General features: G+C 36.6%; 1 protein-coding gene across 1 annotated transcript in view; it reads right to left on the reverse strand.

Annotated features, from left to right (window-relative positions):
* The window catches only part of fancc (FA complementation group C), a 107,117-nt gene that overhangs the window by 26,305 nt on the left and 57,163 nt on the right, over positions 1 to 23,649 (reverse strand). Inside the window, exons 8-10 of the mRNA XM_039758851.1 lie at positions 12,723 to 12,879; positions 11,274 to 11,329; positions 2,074 to 2,164 (exon numbers count right to left, since the gene is read on the reverse strand). Of these exons, the coding sequence (XP_039614785.1) occupies positions 2,074 to 2,164; positions 11,274 to 11,329; positions 12,723 to 12,879 (304 nt within the window). The remainder of the gene's footprint in view (positions 1 to 2,073; positions 2,165 to 11,273; positions 11,330 to 12,722; positions 12,880 to 23,649) is intronic.

The following is a 23,649-nucleotide window of genomic DNA, read 5'->3' on the forward strand; positions in this document are numbered from 1 at the left end:
TCCTTCAGGATTTTTTGGTAGACAGTAGAATTCATGGTTCCATCTATCACAGCAAGCCTTCCAGGTCCTGAAGCAGCAAAACAACCCCAGACCATCACACTACCACCACCATATTTTACTGTTGGTATGATGTTCTTTTTCTGAAATGCTGTGTTCCTTTTACGCCAGATGTAACGGGACATTTGCCTTCCAAAAAGTTCAACTTTTGTCTCATCAGTCCACAAAGTATTTTCCCAAAAGTCTTGGCAATCATTGAGATGTTTCTTAGCAAAATTGAGATGAGCCCTAATGTTCTTTTTGCTTAACAGTGGTTTGCGTCTTGGAAATCTGCCATGCAGGCCGTTTTGCCCAGTCTCTTTCTTATGGTGGAGTCGTGAACACTGACCTTAATTGAGGCAAGTGAGGCCTGCAGTTCTTTAGACGTTGTCCTGGGGTCTTTGTGACCTCTTGGATGAGTCGTCTCTGCGCTCTTGGGGTAATTTTGGTCGGCCGGCCACTCCTGGGAAGGTTCACCACTGTTCCATGTTTTTACCATTTGTGGATAATGGCTCTCACTGTGGTTCGCTGGAGTCCCAAAGCTTTAGAAATGGCTTTATAACCTTTACCAGACTGATAGATCTCAATTACTTCTGTTCTCATTTGATCCTGAATTTCTTTGGATCTTGGCATGATGTCTAGCTTTTGAGGTGCTTTTGGTCTACTTCTCTGTGTCAGGCAGCTCCTATTTAAGTGATTTCTTGATTGAAACAGGTGTGGCAGTAATCAGGCCTGGGGGTGGCTACGGAAATTGAACTCAGGTGTGATACACCACAGTTAGGTTATTTTTAACAAGGGGCAATTACTTTTTCACACAGGGCCATGTAGGTTTGGATTTTTTCTCCCTAAATAATAAAAACCATCATTTAAAAACTGCATTTTGTGTTTACTTGTGTTATATTTGACTAATGGTTAAATGTGTTTGATGATCAGAAACATTTTGTGTGACAAACATACAAAAGAATAAGAAACCAGGAAGGGGGCAAATAGTTTTTCACACCACTGTATGTAGAAGAGTAAGTGCTATGCTGAGTAACCCATCTTTGTCATTGAGGCATGAATAAGTGCACGTTAAAAACTTCTAGCTTGTTCTCACTGCACATTAATGTGACAGTATATAATATGATTTATCTATTTGCTGTTTTTGTGGAAAATAATAGAATACACCCATGAAAATTCAAGGAATAACTTGAACACGAAACTAAGTTAATACCACACATTCTTCTTTGGCCTCAGTCATCCTATAACAGTTAGTTATTGGACAGTTGTTACTTGTTCAGAGTAACATGTAGGCAACCACAGTCAACACAAAACTAACTAAATGGACAATGTAAATTTATATATTTCTAGGCATCTTTACCTTTTAATAATTATTGCTAAGCCACTTACTTAATTGGGGAGTTAAAGAAGGGCAAACATTTCACTTTCTCTGCTAAGACGAATACATCTTTTGATTACATTTTGTATTTTAGTATAAATTTCAATTTGTGTTTATTTTGTGGAATATGTTTCTTCCTTGCATTCTTTTATACCTAACTGTTAATCAGATCTTTGTCCTGTTTTCTGACCATGATTTTGTGTTTTTACTGATTTCTGTGCTATCAACTTTACATTTAGTATTAGCTTCAATTATAGCAACAGTTGTTAAATACACAGATTTGAGTCTGTGCACATGTACTATTCATTGTACTGTTTAGCTCTAGGAACTCGAGACTCAATTTCATCTTGATAGGAGGTTCTTCTAGCAAAGCATGTCCAATGTGTGGCACTTCTTGAAGAAGTAGTTGGTCAACACCAATAGAACACTGTAATTGGATATATGTGCAGAATTGTAAATGTGATTCCAAACAACAAATGTAATTTTAACTAAATAATCTAAAATAATTCATGTTGCACAAACAATTTGACTAGCTTTGTTTTACATGTCATCTTAGGTTATCTGTGATATTTACACCCTCATTATTCCAGATAACCAAGGCTTGTATAACTATGTGATTATTTTTGTATGTGTGTGAATATGTGTATAAATACACTTACCAGAAACTGTTGCTCTTGAAGAAAGCAATGAGTAAATATCCTCATAAAATTCTGGATTTTAAGACTTCCTTCTGACTCCAACAGAATAAACCTGAACATGAAACAGTCAGACATTGTAAACTTCCTATTGTAGCCTATAAATAACAAATAAATAAAAGCCTATAAGTTATAACAGTAGTATTGATATAAAAATAAGCCAAATGAAGATAATAATGTTCACAACTCAAAATACTGAACTGTTCTTTAACCAATAAATACAGTAGAATAAGAAAATGGACTGCAAAAAAGATCTCTAAATGTGAACTGCGTGAACCAACACTGATTAACCTGCCACCAATAAGGACACAGCCAGAAATTAGAAAACCTGGATATTTTCAGTTTATCTGAACTAAGTCTCCTTGGACTGTTTAGCTCTGGAATCTTTAATCCTATTCTAAAACACACTTTGTGTATATTTTTTAAACAACTGTTATAAATTGATTTTAAATTCGGTATCTTTACTGACTTGATCCTTGTATCTTTTAGATCATTCTTTTAGAATCCTAAAAAGATTGTTAATTCATTAGACCTAGGGTAATCAGGATCGGAATGGATAAACAGCCCGAGAAAGGAAAAGACCTGAGGATTCTTGTTATTGTTGTTAATTCAGACGTGAATTTTGGCTTTTACGTTTTATGTTGCATGCTGAACAGATCAGAAAGGAAGGAAGGAAAGCAGGCAGAGCAGAGCAGGAGAGAGAAAGGCAAGGTGAAGACCCCAAAGAAATTGACATGGATCTCTGCAGACAGAACACCAATCAGAATCAACTCGACATCCAGACTTTAGAAGACTCATCTTCCATCACCTTGATTTTTATTTATTTTTAATAAGGCTTTTTCAAATACATTTCCTACTTTTGCTACTATTGTTTTTACTGTGTTTTTTTAGTAGTTTCTTTATAATGATGTTAATTTTATACTGTTTCATTCAGTCAAGATTGCCATATTCCCGAAGGGGTTAGCAGCTAGGAAGAGATGTCTTCAATACCACGCAGAGTGGAGAGCGGGCACCTACTTGGGTGATTGGCACGGGCATAGCTCAGGTCTGAAAAAAACATTTGGTCTGCTTGGGCACAGCTATCTATGTCTGTTTGCTTGAGGCAGCTGTCCATATGCAGGTAAGGCTGTACACGTGGAGACACTATAATGCAGAAACCTAATACTCATAAAAACAATATACAATGTTGTAGTTAACACTAACTGTAGCATAGGCAAATGAAAAATAACAAACACAGGAATATTTATAACAATATATTCAAGGAACAGTGATAAGAACAGCTGGTGTGACTGACTGCCACATTTCCACTGGGATGAGAAGCTGAGGAAAAGACATTTTCCAATAGTGGCAGTGAGCTCGCACATGCACATGCTTTAGAGATTGCTACAACTATATTACTAAAATATGAAAAAGTTTCTGTTTTAACAATGTGTTTAAACAGATTACTGTAGAAACGGAACACACATGAATAGCATGTGTTCCAAATAACGATCTATTATTTCTACTCTAAAACTCCAGCAGTTCACTCCCAGATAATCAAACAAGTCATGAGCTGGGAGAAGTTTGTGAACGTTCTTCGACAGTGGGGGGGATGGAAGAGCAGGCTGCTTGCTGCTTGTCTTAACTGGGACATTTGCAGGACAAAAGACACTGACGGAGAGGTGCAAACGGATTTAAAGTGGGCCGGATTTACGAGTTTTCTCGTAGGCACTGGTAATTCTAGTGTTAAAGCAGCTGTCCAATGCCAGATAAGACTGTACATGTGGGATGCTATAAAGCAGCTATATTAAGGCAAAATTCCACGATAATACAACTGCTTATAACAGTGATTAGTAAATGGTCTTGGCTAGTGAGTTGTGAGGCTGATAATGAAGTTCAGGAGGTCAGAAGTTATATTTGTGTTTAAAATAATATTGATCTTCCCTGTGGCTACTCTTTTTTTTTGCTTAATCTCACTAATGGGACCACATCTGTTTTAGTCAGTTGTTCCAAAAAAAAAAAAAAAATGAACCCAAGGCCAAAAAGTGTACACTTGATGCTTTGAAAAAATGTTATCTAAAGAAACTGACTTTAGAAAGCTTTTGCAGTAAGCACACAACTTTGATTGTTTTGAAATATTAATTTATATTTTGCTTTTTTGTATATTAAAAAAAAAAAAACACTTTTTATATGTTCTAGGCCTGTATTTAGTGATTGATATAACCTATTCTTGCATTCTTCCTTGGGAGCTGTTTTGGTGCTCTGCACCTGCACTTGGTGAGGAGCACTGTACAAAAACAAATTACTGTATTATTATATTATATTGTTAATGTGGCATATTATATTGTTTTATTGAGTGTGACAATGCGGGTTCACTGCATTCTCCCATCGTCCATCCGGGAGCCCTTGAACCCATCACCATCAGTAATGTTACCAATGAGCTCGGCAGTGAGGAACAAACAATGGAGCAAGGGGATGGTGCAAAATGTGCAAAAGTGCTTTTATTAAAAACAGCAAACAAACAACAACAATGTCCAAATAAATAGTGCAGTGCCTTTCAAAAATCTTCAATGAATAAATAACCCTGCGTGGAGATTAAAAATTCAATAAATAGAAAAACAACAAGGTTAAAATAATGCTGGAAGCAGTTCTTTAAAATAAAGCCCGGTGTCTTCTATTTACCTGGCAGCTCTCCTGCTTCTCCCATCTGGGCCCCGCAACAGGAGAGTCACCCTCCCCAAGATCGAGACTTGGCTTTTTACCCAACGGCCAGGACACTCACGTTGGGGCTTCTACTTCCAAGCCTCCCGACTCCCGCTGCCTTCTCAGCCTTACGCAGCCAGTTGTCCTTCTGTCGGTCACTCCCGTTCCTTAATAAAATGCTCAGCGGGAGCGACCAATACCAACTGCCCTAGGTGTTGGGCAAACACCCCTGCTAGGGCTCAACAGTCCAGTCCGTTCGCACCGGCTCTCTCTCTATGTTGCTTCCTGCAACCTCCGTCTTTCTTTTTCCTTCTCTTTCTTCTAGCCGCCTCACGCTTCTATTTATGATGGGGACATGATTCACCTGTGGCAATCAGTGGCTCCCGGGAACAATTACGGATGCGGACAACTCTTCACCTGTGCAGTTAAGTGAGACTTGCCCGCACTGCAAATCACCCCAGGAACCACTTCAGCCACTCTGCTTCACTAAGCCGCGAGTGCGGTGATTATTTATTTTAAAAATGGCCCTTTGACATGAGCAGTGGACCCGCTATACCACATTGCGGTGGCAATGATAGATTTACCATTTAGCTCTGAGACGAGTACCACATTTACTGAATTGAATTGAAAGCCTTTATTGTCACTGCAAAATAATTACAAGAAAATTAAGAGCACATCCAAATCTGTTTGTTTTGTGTGTTGTATTTATTCCTGCAAAATTTTTTTGTCTGTTGATTGAACATGACCTGTTAAAGCCCATTGAAGCATTCTTTGTGCGATTTTGGGCTTTACAAAAATAAATAAACAAGGACACTGGGTTTGCAAAACAATTCCTGTTAATCACATGCTGCTTGTATACCTGTTGGATTTCCTTTTGTGTGTGATCTTTGTGCTCAGGCAGGTTTACTCTGGGTACAAAGTTTATTTCCACTAGAGCTGTCACATACTAAATTGAAAAATAGCTTAATATAATTTACACACACCTTTGACTTTTGAAAAAAAAAAATCAGTTTTCTATCTCTCCACTTACTTGACCCTCTGTGTTATTTGCAATAGTCCCATCCTGTGATGTGAGATGCATAATTATGTTTGGGCTTAAGCCATCCTTTACATGGAGATTGTCAGTGATGAATTGACCATTAAATACTTATTCTAATAGAAAAAATGCTTAATGCCACTATGCCTATTCCCAATGTGAAGAGATTTACAATGAGAGTTTTCTTTTCATTTTACACATAAAATGTATGTGCAGTGATTTACTGCCCTGAATTTTGCAAAAGTCACCCCATTATGCTCCAAATCATCGTATATATTTTGCTTTAACTGCTCTTAATTCTCTACCAGCTGCACATAAAATGTGTCTCCAAAAAGAGCTAAGCAATCAACAATTCAAAATGTAATTTATTTGAAGGAGACATCTTGAGTGGAGGTACTGATTCTATAAATGTTAACACTAGCTATTTAAAGATCAGAAAACTCAAACACTTCTAGATTAAGCATTTACATACTTTTTTTTAATAAAAATGATAATGACGAGGAAATACTTAATGAAATTTACAATGAAATATTTAGCATATTCATTTATTTAATTTGTAAAGTATATATAGATTCTCTGTCTCAATTTATTGTATACTACCAAAATACCCGCGCTTCGCAGCGGAAAAGTAGTGTGTTAAAGAAGTTATGAAAAAGAAAAGGAAACATTTTAAAAATAACATAACATGATTGTCAATGTAATTGTTTTGTCACTGTTATGAGTGTTGCTGTCATATATATATGTGTATATATATATATATATATATATATATATATATATATCTCTATACTAATAAAAGGCAAAGCCCTCACTTACTCACTCACTCACTGACTCATCACTAATTCTCCAACTTCCCGTGTAGGTAGAAGGCTGAAATTTGGCAGGCTTATTCCTTACAGCTTACTTACAAAAGTTGGGCAGGTTTCATTTCGAAATTCTACGCGTAAGGGTCATAACTGGAACCTATTTTTCTACATATAATGTAATAGAGTTGAGTTGGAGATGGCGTGGCGGAGTTTCGTGTGACATCATCACGCCTCCTACGTAAGTACGTAGAGAACAAGGAAGAACTCCAAACAGCGATGAGCACAAAACGCCATTTCACAATTGAGAAGGCAGAAAAACATTATGAAGCAAATGATGCATACAAGCATATTCATAAGTACAGCTACTGCGGAAACAAAGCACGGCGTGAACCGTAAGTTTATATTAAATTAAGTTCATAGACAGGCTGCCACTAGCGTTTGTAATTTAGTGCCTGCCCATATAAGGCCGTCCATCAGCGGCAATCCAATACAAACACTGCCTGTAAATATTCACGTGTGAAGGACTGTGCTTATGCAGAGGAAGATGAGATGGTCAGGGTGGTGTTTGCTGTGCTTATGCAGAGGAAGATGAGATGGTCAGGGTGGTGTTTGGCACAAACTCAGCGAAACTGCGAGAGAAACTTTTAAGTGCCGGGTCTTAGCTGACATTACGAGATGGCACCAGCACAGCTGGGAACCTTCGATGCAAGAACACCAAGCGGCTCACGTGAACTGGCGCAGTGCACAGACAAAAGCAACAGTTCCAAAGAGTGCTGAACAAAAACCGAATTACACAATTGAGAAGGCAGCAAAAAAATATGAAGCGTCTGATACATAGAATCATATTCATAAGTGCAGCTACTGCGGAAACAAAGCACACGGTGGAAAAAGTGAATGTCCCGCTAAAGGAAGACAGTGTAAAAAAACCCGTGCATGCAGTTTGTCACATCTCAGATAAAGAGGAAGACGAGCTGTTTATTGATGCAGTAAGAAACTAATCGATGAATGAAACCTCTTATCTTTACAACGATTGACAAACACGGAATGTAACTTGAACACAACACATCGTACAAATATGACCCTGATTGAAACAAATAATGATAATCAAATCCTTGATGACAGCAACATTCAATAACACTCACAAAACAATTACTGTATATTGACAATCATGTTACGTTATTTTTAAAATGTTCCCTTTTTCATAACTTCTACTTCTCCACTGCGGTACACGGGTATATATATAAATGTATATATATACCCCGATCTACAGTACATACTCTCGCATAGACAAGCCACACGCTGTGGCGTAATTGTAGAGTCTTCGCCTCTAATGCCGACATTCGAGGTTCGATTCCCGAGAGGGGATGCACTGAGTATGTACGCGCTACCGATTCATTTTACCTTCGCATCTCCTTGGTTTGAGACATATGAAAAAATATTCGGTTAACACAGAATCATGTTACGTTATTTTTAAAATGTTTCCCTTTATTAGCACAAGCACAGCTGAGAAGCTTCAATGCATGTACTCCATAACGCGTTAAAAAAATAACGCATTTAATCACACTTTCAATTCCAAGCAAAAGGGAACTTTTGTCAATGCATGATTTCCTGGTACATCCATTACAGTGATGCACACATCACAGCTACAAAAATGTTAGAGTCGGAATAAAGCGCGTTCTACGACTGATCATTTCGACTTCCGAAGCCTTGATAAAAGCATGGTTTTGTGCACACTGAAAAGCAAGCAAAATTAGATGCATTACAGAAAGCGGACTTTGTGGCTCTTACTGGGGATCATTGGACTTCCGTGACCGTTAGTAATTCTGATTACATCTAATTACAAAATGTTCAATGAACACACTGTTTTAGCCTAATGTACAAAATAATTTTGGCTAAGGTTACTCAGAGTTTAAAGATTAAGTTGGTCAAATTACCTTTTATGTTTCTGACTTATTTTTTTAAGAAGAAAAACTGCACTTTATGTTGAAATTTTGGTTATTATTATTTAAAGACAATACTATTCTGAAAATCTTCTTAAAGTACTTAAACTACCACTTTATTTTTAAGTCTGCCCAATTTTAACCAGGGATGATATTTTTGTTTCTGTTTTGAATTCAAATGCAGTTTAAAGGCTTTTTTTCTTTCAGAAATTAAAACGGCTTCAGTTTACAATATTCATGTACATGTCTATTTGATTCTGTCGCCCACTAAAACACTTTTAAATTAAAAAAAAAACAATTTGCGATTTGGGGCAAATTTACGTGTGCGATTACATACGATTAATCAAGATTAATTCTTACACAGCCTCTAATTAATTGGATTAATTTTTTAATCGAGTCCCACCTAATATATATATATGTGGATATATATATGTAGATTTGTATATATATATATGTGTATATACAGTATATATGTAGATATGTATATGTGTATATACAGTATGTATATATATATATATATATATGTGTGTATAGATGTGTGTGTGTATATATATATATATTTATATATATATATATAAAATATATGACAACAACACTCATATCAATAACAAAACAATTACATTAACAATCATCTTACGTTATTTTTAAAATGTTTGCTTTTCTTTTCATAACTTCTTTAACACACTACTTCTCCGCTGGTATTTTGTATTTTATATATATATATATATATATATATATATATATATATATATATATATATATATATATATATATAAATATAAAACACACACACACACACACACACATAAACATATATAAATATATACACATATCTACATATATACATATACACATCTACATATATATATACATATACACATATCAACATATATATACAGATACATATAACACATACATACACATACACATATACAAATACACATACACTCACCTAAAGGATTATTAGGAACACCATACTAATACGGTGTTTGACCCCCTTTTGCCTTCAGAACTGCCTTAATTCTATGTGGCATTGATTCAACAAGGTGCTGAAAGCATTCTTTAGAAATGTTGGCCCATATTGATAGGATAGCATCTTGCAGTTGATGGAGATTTGTGGGATGCACATCCAGGGCATGAAGCTCCCGTTCCACCACATCCCAAAGATGCTCTATTGGGTTGAGATCTGGTGACTGTGGGGGCCATTTTAGTACAGTGAACTCATTGTCATGTTCAAGAAACCAATTTGAAATGATTCGAGCTTTGTGACATGGTGCATTATCCTGCTGGAAGTAGCCATCAGAGGATGGGTACATGGTGGTCATGAAGGGATGGACATGGTCAGAAACAATGCTCCGGTAGCCCGTGGCAACGATGCCCAATTTGCACTAAGGGGCCTAAAGTGTGCCAAGAAAACATCCCCCACACCATTACACCACCACCACCAGCCTGCACAGTGGTAAAAAGGCATGATGGATCCACGTTCTCATTCTGTTTACGCCAAATTCTGACTCTACCATTTGAATGTCTCAACAGAAATTGAGACTCATCAGACCAGGCAACATTTTTCCAGTCTTCAACTCTCCAATATTAGTGAGCTCATGCAAATTGTAGCCTCTTTTTCCTATTTGTAGTGGAGATGAGTGGTACCTGGTGGGGTCTTCTGCTGTTGTAGCCCATCCACCACAAGGTTGTGCATGTTGTGGCGTCACAAATGCTTTGCTGCATACCTCGGTTGTAACGAGTGGTTATTTCAGTCAAAGTTGCTCTTCTATCAGCTTGAATCAGTCGGCCCATTCTCCTCTGACCTCTAGCATCAACAAAATTGTTATATTGTTATAGATATTTATTGATTCCCTTCTTTAGCTGACTGCCTGCTCATATAAGGCGCTCCGCTGGTTTTTTGTGAAGCAGCCTTTACACTAGTCTAGAATTGTTTTTCCACAACTTTAACTGTAAGTTTTGACTTGGGTGGGGAACTGACTGTGGGTTATTAAAATTTGGGTTTTTCTGTACGTTTCCAGTGTCAGTATATCGCATAACACTACTTTAGTTAAGCATTTTTTTCCTTTTTTTTGTCTTTAATCAGGAGCAACAATGCTTAAATCATAAGTACATCAAACTTTACACATGCATTGCAATACAAGAAATGTTAAATATTGATAATACAACAAAACTAAACACTCAATCTTATGGTTCAAAGATGTGTACATGTGTCTTGTTGGTACAGTATTACTATCATTATTCATGCATGCAAGTTAAAATTTAATTCTACTACCAATAAAACAGAACATAAGACATACCTATTTCAACCTAAGATCCTGAGATTAGATAGTGTTCTCCACTGTTAGGCAAGCAACATAATCTGAAATGCTTTAGCATTAAGGTTCCTGTCAGCACTATTTACCAGTTTGGTCGCTGACTGAACAACATTTTAGTGCACCTTCAGACGTTATAGATAAGTGAATTAATCTAATCTGTGATAGACCTAAATTTAAAGAACATCTTCTAACATTAAAAAGTTTAGGGTTAGGTTTAGGTTAAGATAATCAAAGAATCCTATAAGTGATACCCTAGCAGTTTAGAATCCTTTTTTGGACATTCAATCTCACGCATAATAAGACAGCACCTTACATAATATATATTTTCTTTAGACTGTTAAGAACTCTTTGTTGAATACATAAAATTATGCAAGCTTACCTGAAGATGTAATCTATAATGTGAAAAAGTGGAGGGTGATAGGCAGATGCTTTTGGCTGAAATAAACAATACAAAATAAACCCATTTATATGGTATTTTAAAACAGAATTGTCCTACATTAGTAATAAAATACATACCAACAAACAGGCTAAAACAGCACATACTAAAATGAAAAAAAAATACTGACCTAAAATGTTAACTTTGTTAATTAATACGAAAATACTGGTATTATACATCTTACCGACTAATATACCTTCTCTCAATTCTTGTGCTGTGCTGGGATACCATTTTTAAAAACCATTAAACACTGTTAAAATGAAAAAATCCCCACCATCAGCAATGAACAAGCAGAAACAAAATTTTCTTTTCAATAAATTTAGGAAATATAGATATAAAGGGCTTCTGGAATAGCACTTTCTATTTAGGTAAACTAGTCATATTACTCAGTGTTGAACTGGATATTCAACTAGGTATTTAATGTAATCTTAGGTAAAATAAATAATTACTTAATGCACTGATTAAAAAGTTATAAGAATTCTAGTATAGTTACCCTCTAATATGGTGTTATTGTTGTCATTACATTACAACTGTTTGAACTAGGTTTTTTTCTAAGCTACATTTATTCATTTATTTATTAAATTTATTAATTATTCTTCAAAATCACAAAAAAATTAAATGATATCTTTGTACTTCATTAACTGAAAAAGTATATATTTTAAAATGAAACATAAGTAAAACACCAAATGGTTTATATAGGAAATCATTTTCTCAATAAAAAATTATTTTTTTTGTAATTACTAATATGCAAGAAAACATCTTTATCCCACATATTTTACCTATTTAAAAAAAGTGTTTTAACATTTGTAGAGGTGGCTGCCTACACTAGCACGACAACCAGAGACATCCCTTGTTAAACTATGAACTATCTAAGAAGGCTGTATATATAGGTGTGTGAGATTCTTTAAAAAGAAACAAAAATTTTTTTGCATGTAATTAAACCTTTAGTTACAATATGTAGATAAAACCACACAAATCTCTAATTTGTCAAATAGAATATTACCTAGTTCTTTATTAAAAATCAGTGTTTCTGCTGAGTTTTCTTTCTACTGACATTTAAAAGTGATTTCTAGTAATTATAAATACAACTCCTAACATTTCTGAAATAACTACTGAAGAATCAGGACTGTGATTGTCAGTCTTAATATATGTGCATTACATTTATACACATGATTTTTCCATTCAGGAAAAAACTTTTAGCATGGATTTGTGTAACATTCTCAACAACACAGAAAATATCTGTTTAAATTTCAAATTTACCAGTTGAAAAAAGTGACAGGAATTAGTTAACCAATACTAAGTAAAAAGCAAATAGCTGATCCAGTTCCTACAGATGGGAACTCATGTTGAGTTTGTACTATAAAGTGCCTAGTTTACTACTTTCTACCTTACCAGCATGGAGTCTTTACAGACTTTCTCCATCTCATGTGGATTAGAAAGCTGAGCTGAAATAAGCATTTCAATTAGATTTAATGCTGCTGATTCAAAGCAGGGAAAATACCGCAACCAGAGATTCATAATCACATTTTCTTCGAGAACAATTTTCTTCCTTAAACAGAAAGATATAAACACATTAGAAACTAAACTTTCAATGAGCTAGACATACATTTCATTACAATACTCTTATTACTCATATCTAATAATTGTATTGTTATAAAGAAATTACTCCTTCTAATACTTATATAGGTTATGAAAACATGACCCTCTAACCTTGGAAACTATGTAAAACACAATGATTAAACAATTTATATAGTAATTCAATACCTCATAATCAATCACTTCTAAATATAGGCTGGTGTAAAACTTTTCTTTAATTTTTTCATCAGGTATGCTGCTTGCCATATAACTAACTTGTACTGTATCTACTCACTTCTTAATTTTGTGTGTCAAAAAAAACTATCTTTAAAGGAATTTGTCAAACAAGTCTTTGTCAGAACTATGGTTCTGGAAGTGTTTTGGAGTGAGGGATACTTTGCCAAAGTTAAAGATATGGCTGACCATTTATAGGCAACAGTCATTTCATAGTGTATATTCTGTTAGAATTGACACATTTATTTTGTTACATGCATTTATGTGAAAAATACCACCAAAATCCAGTATTTGTGGATTTGCATTTTAAACTCCAATATTTCAGGTAGTGGTCCAAAGCATACCCTTGGCCTTGAAGATAGTATAATTGGGGATTAACAAAGTGCACCAAATAGCAAAAAAATACTTTTAGATTAATAACTGTGTTTTGTTTAATTAATATAAAACATTAAATATACCTAAGCGACAAACAGAGGGTTAAACTTAAAGGTCAGAATAGTGTCACATTCACTTTCCTCAATGCTTTTTTTCTGTGATCGTAATAGTGAAAAGGTTGAAGTAGAAGTTTGTTGGCTAGGGAAATGCCCAACTTTAATAAATCAACAAATGTACACAAACAGAAATGCTGCAGACATAAACACAAATAAAACAAGAAACTGAAATGCTTTTGAAAGCTTAGTGAATTAAGTTGGTTCAACAAAATGATACAGGCTTTTATTGTGACAGCAAACAGAAAAAATGCTGAAGCTGTAACATTGTGTAAGTGCTAAATGTAATATTGTATACTAGCCAACCCGCGGCATACCATACGCCGCATAATCAGGCCGATTTTGTAATGATTTTTAAGCACAGGGAGAAAATTAACATTTTGAAAATCGGTAATGTAATAAATCATCAAAAAAAAGCAACATTGTAACAATGCACGGAACAAACCAACACACAATCGTCTGTGACTGAAAACTGGCGGACCCCCATCGCTCCTTCTCCTGCCAGACGGAAGGATGCGAGTGCACTGCGCTCAGGCGTGGAGTGTGGAACGGCAGGAGAGGAGAAGGACGTCCACTCGGCTCCCTCCATCATGCTAGTCTGATGATTTCTCGTTCAGTATGCACTGCCCGCTCATGTGGCCACCTCCAACTCGTCACTGGAGTCGTTGTCTTTACAAAGTCCAGATGCACCTGTGACTGACGTAGACATTTCATTGCTCTGTGCGGTTTTGGCTGCTTTTCTATATATAATCCACCAAGACACCTGACCACGGTAGTAGCGAGGTGGGAGGGGGGTGTGCACAAAGGGTAGGGACGCAACCAGTGGGAGCGTATGAGTCGCACTTAGTGGGAATTCCACAGTTTGCAGCCCGAATGGGGTTCAACGGCTTACCCATGCCTAGACACACGCTCAATCTCATGCATAATTATTTATTGATGGTTGAACACTTCTGGAAAGACACAGTTGTCTAAAAAGGGAGGGTTTGAGGATACAACAGAAAGTGAATGAAAAGATGGAACTCTGGAGAGAGCAACATATAATTGCCCGTGAGTGAAGAAGACGCATGTTTGTGACGGATGCGAATTGCTGTATGTAGGGTGTAAAACAGTCGTGCGTCGTAACCAAAAACTCGGTTTTTAAAGACTGCTTACTTCATTGTGTTTTAACCTCAGTTGGAAAGGATTGTTTTAAGGATCCCATGGGATACCCCTCGCAAACCGTTTTACACGCTGCATATGGCGATTCACCTCCGCGAGAAACATGCCTCTATGAACAGTCAACGTGGCTCAGAGGTGCCAGGAGTTGGTGGTTGTGGCTCCTTCCTGCGTGCGTCATAGGTGTCTTGCTTGTCGGCGGCTCAGTGAATCCACACCCCTTCCAGCGTGCTTTCCATGGTGGTCTTGCCTTAGTGAATTATATATATAGATGAGAATTTTAAATGTCATATTGATCAGATATAATGACTGTCACTTTGTAGACCACTTGACTTCATGTTTGTGGACCATACCTGAGAACTATTGACGTAGAGCATACACTGAAATTGAAGTTTAATTCCATGTTATAAAACACTGACAGCGTCAAGTGCCAAGCAAGAACTAGCTCTGAACAGGACACCAGTACAGCACAGGCCACACAGATACATACAGCTATACACTATTTAGTACATAAAGGAGGAAGTTTGAGAAATTATGCTTGACTTTAACAGGAGATTTCATTGGATTATGAAACTAATATTAATATACTGTATATACACTGTAAGTGCCAGAGAGGAAGAATAAACATCCTGGCCGGGATAAATTAAGGATTCATGCCTGGCCAGGAGGCTATAATGGAAGGAAGCAGGAGAACAAGCTCACTGGGAGTAGATCATTCCCTCACAAGAAACGTGGCAGTATCCCTCTGAGATAACCTCAATCAGGACAACCACAGCGTGGCATGGGAGTTGGAGTCCTGAAATACAGCCCTGTTGGGGTCTTTGGGGACCATTAGTGGGAGCTGCCTGGGAGGACTGGCCTAGTTTCTACACAACCTGGAAATGCTCTGGATGACCTGGACAGGAGACCAGAAGCAGTTCCAGGGTATGGTTTAAAACGAAGCCGCTATCTCAATTGAACTAAGTCAGAGTAGGGAGGCAGTGGGTAAAATTTAACGAGAGGTAAAGAGGAGGAAGAGTTGTGAGAATTGTTTGATTTATTGTATACTTGTGGTTTATTACTGGAGAGAGGATTGTGAAGAAGTGCCTAGAAATAATAAAAAGCCTTTATTTTATCCTATGTGCGCCGTAGTATTGTGTCTTGGGTTTGGGGGCTCCCTAACACCCTCTTGTGGTCACAACACATAAATGTATAATGTATATAAATATCAATATTAATGTTGTATCAACTATATTGTATATTGAGTAATTTAGTTTGTTGGATGATTAATAATCTTTTTTTAAAAAAACCTATATATTATAAATATTATAATGTACACAATTTTCTTTAGTCCTGCTTTGTTTTCAAAGCTTGCCAAAACAACTGCTGCATACTGAATGTTATGCCATAAAGGAAAATGGACTTTATGCAAGATAACAGACAGCAATTTATCAAATAAAAAAGGGTAAGGTTTAGCTTTCCGGTCCAAATAAATTTACTTGCTTGTATATTATGTGTTGACATCAGGACAGTTTCAGTTTTTCACTGACTATTAAGCCTGTTTTGATATCCAAGTAACATATATCATTCCCCAATCAATTTCCTCATATCCAACCTCAGTCCTAACACTTTTTGAAAAAGGCCTAAAAGAATGCTCTTTCTGTAACTGGCAGCCCAAGCTATCGGCAGATTGGCATGTGTGTCTCCTTGTTAAGCAAAGAATTATTCAGCATTACAAGTCTGCACTTTCATTTACAGCTGTAGATAGAAATATGCATTTAGTCACCCTATTCATCTTACAAATGCCTCTCTATCATCCCCTACCCCCATTGTGTGTTTCTTGAAGATACAGAATTCAAACTATACTTATAAATTAAGGATATAATTTAGCAACATTCAAAAGCTGTGGGAAATTTTGGAGGTTTGTTGTCAATATAAATTTGGGAGCTTGCTGTATAACGAGTATATGGGGTCACATTTTTTCTTGAGAAAAGTGAAAAGTTCACCAGTGTATTTTTGTCCTGATTTTTAGGTGAGAATACAAATGTAAAGAGTTCTAAATCTGTTGTATCATTTAAACTAGGAGAAGGAAAAAGAAAGCAATAAATATCTAGTGACAGCAGATATTCGCAGCTGGTATAATCTATACTAATAAAAGGCAAAGCCCTCACTGACTGACTCACTCATCACTAATTCTCCAACTTCCATATAGGTGGAAGGCTGAAATTTGGCAGGCTCATTCCTTACAGTTACAAAAGTTAGGCAGGTTTCATTTCAAAATTCTACGCGTATCGGTCATAACTAGAACCTACTTTCGTATACTGTATACGGCCATAGCGGGCAGCTCGGTCACCGTGTGAGGCGGAGTTGCATCTTGCGTCTCGCATCATCACGCCTCCCACGTAATTGAGTGCCTGCCCATATAAGGCCGTCCCTCAGCGGCAATCCAATAGAAACACTCTGCCACTAAATATTCAGATGAAGATGAGATGGTCAGGGTGGTGTTTGACACAAACTCAGTGAAACTGCGAGAGAAACTTTTAAGTGCCGGGTCTTAGCTAACATTAAATAAAGCCGAGGACAACGCGAGATCGCACGAGATAGCACAGGCAGAGCTCAGAAGCTTCAATGCATGTACTCCGAGCGGCTCACGTGAAGTGACTATGAACACAGTACGCAGAGAACAAGCAAGACCTCTAAAAAGCATGGAGACTTTTGATCACGTGAACGTGTCTGCAAAAAGTGGTGTTTCCTGCACTGTAAAAATACTATTATAAAAGTCAGGCAGCCGACATATATATGTGCATATATGTATATAGATATATGGATATATGTAGATATGTATATATTTATATATATGAAGATAATAAAAGGCAAAGCCCTCACTGACTCACTCACTGACTGACTTATCACTAAATCTCCAACTTCCCATGTAGGTGGCAGGCTGAAATTTGGCAGGCTCATTCTTTACAGCTTACTTACAAAAGTTGGGCAGGTTTCATTTCGAAATTCTATGTGCAATGGTCATAACTGGAGCCTACTTTTTCTCCATATACTGTAATAGACTGCAGCGCGATGGCCGTGGGAGGCGGAGTTGTGTGTCGCGTCATCATGCCTCCCACTTAATCACGTGAACTGACTGTGAAGGCAGTACGTAGAAAATAAGGAGGAGCTCCAAAGAGCGCTAAAGAAAACATGCATTATACAATTGAGAAGGCAGCGAAACAATAAGAAGTAAGCGAGTGACGCATACAAGCATATTCATAAGTGCAGCTACTGCGGAAACAAAGCACGGTGTAAACCGTAAGTTTAAATTAAGTTTATAGACATGCTGCCGCTGGCGTTTGTCATGCCCACTACTAATACGATATTTGCGGGATACAAGTTTAATGAGAGGACGCAGGGTATAAACGAGAGTTTTGATCACTTTGTAACTAAGTTAAAATTGCTGGTGAAGGACTGTGCTTATGCAAATTCCGAGAGACTGTCATCATTTCATTCACTTCATTTCGCTCTGAGCTGAGCTCCGCAGCTAACGCGGTCTTGCGGAAGCAACTTTGTGACGGTGCCACCAAATACTCACAGAAAAATCCACAAATTAATACACACGCTGTCTCTAGGGTTTCTCCACACTTTGAATCCTCCAGCCACTACTGAGCATAATCTAATTTTGAGGGTTGGGACACCACTAATATTACTGAAAACCTTACAGCCACCGAGACTTTGTAACGGCACGAGACTTCAGGTCACGTGTCTGCAAAAGAACCTAATTGAGGCAACTATTTTTACTGGCAGTTGCTCTGGGGAGAGAGTTTGTATTCCTCGTATCCCCGTTATTCTCTCTGATCTCCCATGTCAATTCAAATGCCTCCAATTTCCATTAAGGCTCTGCTTCGCGATGACAATTCATAAGTCTCAGGGACAGACACTACAAAAGGTTACATTGACAATCATTTTACGTTATTTTTAAAATGTTTCCTTTTCTTAGCACAAGCACAGCTGAGAAGCTTCGATGCATGTGCTCCATAACGCATTAAAAAAATAACGCATTTAATCACACTTTGCATTCCAAGCAAAGGGGAACTTTTGTCAATGTATGATTTCCTGGTACATCGATTACATTGATGCACACATCAGAGCTACAAAAATGGAACAGTCTGAAGAAAGCGCGTTGCTAGGACTGATCGGAGGAAAATTTCATTTCAAAAGACTATGCGACCGAAGCCTTAATAAAACCGTGGTTTTGTGCAAACTGTGCAAAAAGGAGTTTGCAGACCACTGAAGCACTTCAACCTTACGGTACCATCTAAATGCAAAACATGTTACAGCGAGCACAGAAACTGTGTATGCTGTTAGAACTAGCAGTGCGAGTTCGAGTACCAACAAAAGGTGTCGGCAGCCCAAACCTGATGAAATGACTGGCTTCAGCACCAAAATTGGTAGGTCAACATCGGTCAAACATACAAATTCTCTCACAAGATGGATTGCTTTGGACTGTAGACCACTAACAGTGGTGGAAGATAGGGGGTTAGAAAATGTGCTACAATTAGCGTCAGGTGATCCAACTTTCCAACTACCGTGCCGAGAGACTATTTCAAGTAAAATTCAACAGCTTTATGACACTGAAAAGCAAGCAAATTTAGATGCATTACAGAAATGGGACTTTGTGGCTCTTACTGGGGATCATTGGACTTCCGCGACCGTTAGTAATTTTACTTACATCTAATTACAAAATGTTCAATGATCACACTGTTTTAGCCTAATGTACAAAATAATTTTGGCTAAAGTTACTCAGAGTTTAAAGGTGAACATGGTCAAATTAACTTTTATGTTTCTGCCTTATTTTTTTAAGAAGAAAAACTGCACTTTATGTTGAAATTATTCTTATTTAAAGACAATACTATTCTGAACATGTACTTAAAGTACTTAGAATACCACTTTATTTTTAAGTCTGCCTAATTTTAGCCAGGGATGATATTTTTGTTTCTGTTTTGAATTGAAATGCAATTTAAATGCATTTTTTTTTTTTAGAAATTAAAAGAGCTTGAGTTTACAATATTCATGTCCATGTCTATTATTTGATTCTGTCGCCCACTAATACCCTTTTACATTAAAAAAAACCTTTGCGCTTTGGGGCAAATTTACTTGTGCGATTACATGCGATTAATCAAGATTAATTAATTACAAAGCCTCTAATTAATTAGATTATTCTTTTTAATCAAGTCCCACCCCAATATATATATATGTAGATATGTATATATATATGTGTATATATATATATATATATATATATATATATATATGCCAGCAACACTCATGACAATGACAAAACAATTACATTGTCAATCATGTTACGTTATTATTAAAATGTTTCCTTTTCTTTTTCATTACTTCTTTAACACACTACTTCTCAATGCGTGCACGGTATTTTGCTTATAAATATATATTTATATATATATATATATTTATATATATATATATATATATATATATATATATATATAAATATATATATATATAAATATATATATATATATATACAGTGGTGTGAAAAACTATTTGCCCCCTTCCTGATTTCTTATTCTTTTGCATGTTTGTCACACAAAATGTTTCTGATCATCAAACACATTTAACCATTAGTCAAATATAACACAAGTAAACACAAAATGCAGTTTTTAAATGATGGTTTTTATTATTTAAGGAGAAAAAAAATCCAAACCTACAGGCAGCATAATGTTCTCCATGGCTTCTCCAGACCCTTTCACTTCTGTCACGTGCTCAGGGTGAACCTGCTCTCATCTGTAAAAAGCACAGGGCACCAGTGGTGCATCTGCCAATTCTGGCATTCTATGGCGAATGCCAATCGAGCTGCATGCTGCTGGGCAGTGAGCTCAGGGCCCATTAGAGGACATGGGGCCCTTGGGTCACCCTCATGAAGTCTTTCTGGTTGTTTGGTCAGAGACATTCACACCAGTGGCCTGCTGGAGGTCATTTTGTAGGGCTCTGGCAGTGCTCATCCTGTTCCTCCTTGCCCAAAGGAGCAGATACTGGTCCTGCTGATGGGTTATGGACCTTCTATGGCCCTCTCCAGCTCTCCTAGAGTAACTGCTTGTCTCCTAGAATCTTCTCCATGCCCTTGAGACCGTGCAGGGAGACACAGCAAACCTTCTGGCAATGACACGTATTGATGTGCCATCCTGGAGAAGTTGGACTACCTGTGCAACCTCTGTAGAGTCCAGGTATCGCCTCATGCTACCAGTAGTGACACTGACTGTAGCCAAATGCAAAACTAGTGAAGAAACAGTCAGAAAAGATGAGGAGGGAAAAATGTCAGTGGCCTCCACCTGTTAAACCATTCCTGTTTTGGGGGTCATCTCATTGTTGCCCCTCTAGTGCATCTGTTGTTAATTTCATTAACACCACAGCAGCTGAAACTGATTAACAACCCCTCTCTGCTACTTAACTGACCAGATTAATATCCCATAAGTTTCATTGACTTTATGCTACACTCTGATTAAAAAGTGTTCCTTTAATTCTTTTGAGCAGTATATATATATATATATATATATATATATATATATATATATATATAAATATATATAGACTCAAACCGATTATGACAGCAGCAATCCATGCTGTGAGAAAACACTAAAAAGGAGGCATGTCAGACGTCGTGGTACATTTTCTGATGCAGCTAGACGAAAACAACTTTGTGACGCTGACGCCAAATAATCGCAGAAAAATCCACAAGTTATTAGACACACTGTCGCTAAATACTCGCAGGCAGATCCACAACTTAATAGACACGCTGCCGCTACATACTCGCATAGCGATTTGGGTAGTGAACACTTCGATGAATGAAACCTGTTATCTTTACAACGGTTGACAAACACGGAATGTAACTTGAACAAAACACGTCCTCCAAATACGAACCTGATTGAAAGAAATAATGATAATCAAATCCTTGATGACAGCAACACTCATAACAGTGACAAAACAATTACTTTGACAATCATGTTATGTTATTTTTAAAATGTTTCCTTTTCTTTATCATAACTTCTTTAACACATGACTTCTCCGCTGCGAAGCGCGGGTATTTTGCTAGTAAGTGAATAAAGCTGTACATTAAGTATCACACCATGAATTATGTACAGCTCATGGTTCTTACCTTGTGGCATCAGGTGAGTTTTAGGTGAAAGCTGCTATCTTTGATGCTGCTGCATAACTGTTGTGCAGTAATGGAACACTAATTTATTGGTACAGGTAAAGTTAAATGCTCCCAAACTACTGGAACTTCCTGCTGAGACCCTAATCTGTGATTTGTTTGCCTTAATCTGATTAATGAAGTGACTCAATTACTCATGACACTGCAGTATATACTGTAAATGATATTAATATAAATTACGTATACATATATATCTGCGGTGGGCTGGCGCCTTGCCGGGGTTTGTTTTCTGCCTTGCGCCCTGTGTTGGCTGGGATTGGCTCCGGCAGACCCCCGTGACCCTGTAGTTAGGATATAGCGGGTTGGATAATGGATGGATATATGTATATATGTGTATATACACATATACACACACACACATACATATATATATATATATATATATATATATACATACATAATATATATATATATATATATATATATATATATATATATATATATATACACACACAAATATTTATACTGTATGTAAACACATACTCACATATTACCAGTCAAATGTTTTGGAACACCTCAGCTTTTCTTCATATTTAATCATTTCAAATGCAATGAATGACCTAAAATGGTGAAAAGGTAAGCAATAGACTTCCAGAGTTTAAATTTAAAGTTTAGATTAGCGAAAACCATAAAAGGAAGTTTCAGAATATTACAAATGGGCCTTCTTCGGGGAATAACTAATAGGTTAAAATCTACTGAATTTCTGCAGCATTTAAAGTAAATTAAGCCCTGCAAGTTGAAGCAAACAGTTTGCACAGATGTCTCAACTTCTATTGATTGCTTATTAACCATGTGTTTGTCTTAAAGCAAAGTTGGAACAGACTGTGTAACTACACCTTTTGAATTATGTTGCAAATTCCAGTGACAATGGCAAGAAAATGGTAATTAACACATGAAATGAGACAGAGCATCATTACCCTTAGAAGTATAGGCATTTCATTTAGAGCAGTGTTTCCCAACCTTTTCTCTCTCCCATACCCCTCGATTAGGCTTTTCATTTATGAGTACCCCCCCCTCTTCATTACACCCACCCACCCAACCCTCAAAAAAGATTGTTTTTCTTTAATTTTCTTAGGTTAGCTAAATAATGAAATGACTCATATTAACCTAATGACATTTATTGGCTTTTATTTTTGATTTTACATTTTACAATTTATTAAATTTTTTTTTATAATAGCAGCCTAACATAAGATCAAAATAAATAAAAAGAGCATTAAAATAATTTTTACCCACATTAACTTATGATGAAAGTACATAATTATTCATCTTGATATACGTCTTCCAACGATGCTCTTAATAATTTGAATGCGATCCTTGAGCTTGTTTCACAGATCCAAGTTTTTTAAAATCAGGTTCAAATGAAGTCAGATATAACCTCAAATCAGGAGCAGCGTCAAGCTTATTGCGATATTTGTTCTTAAAATATGCATAAGACGAGAATGCTCTTTTGACAAGCTCTGTGTTCGTGAAAGGTAATAAATATTGTATTGCTTTATCACTGATTTCTTGGTACTTTTCTTTCACTTCTGCCCAGAAGTAGTCAATGACATTTCTTTTTTTTGAAATCAGATTGTAAAGAAGAATTAGTCAAAAGTTCAATCAATTTTTTTTTTTCAGAAACTGATAGCTTTTCAGCTTGTTGAAAAAACAATTTGTTGAATGG

The sequence above is a fragment of the Polypterus senegalus genome, chromosome 7 (assembly GCF_016835505.1).
Source record: "Polypterus senegalus isolate Bchr_013 chromosome 7, ASM1683550v1, whole genome shotgun sequence".
In the NCBI taxonomy this organism is placed as follows: Eukaryota; Metazoa; Chordata; class Cladistia; order Polypteriformes; family Polypteridae; genus Polypterus; species Polypterus senegalus.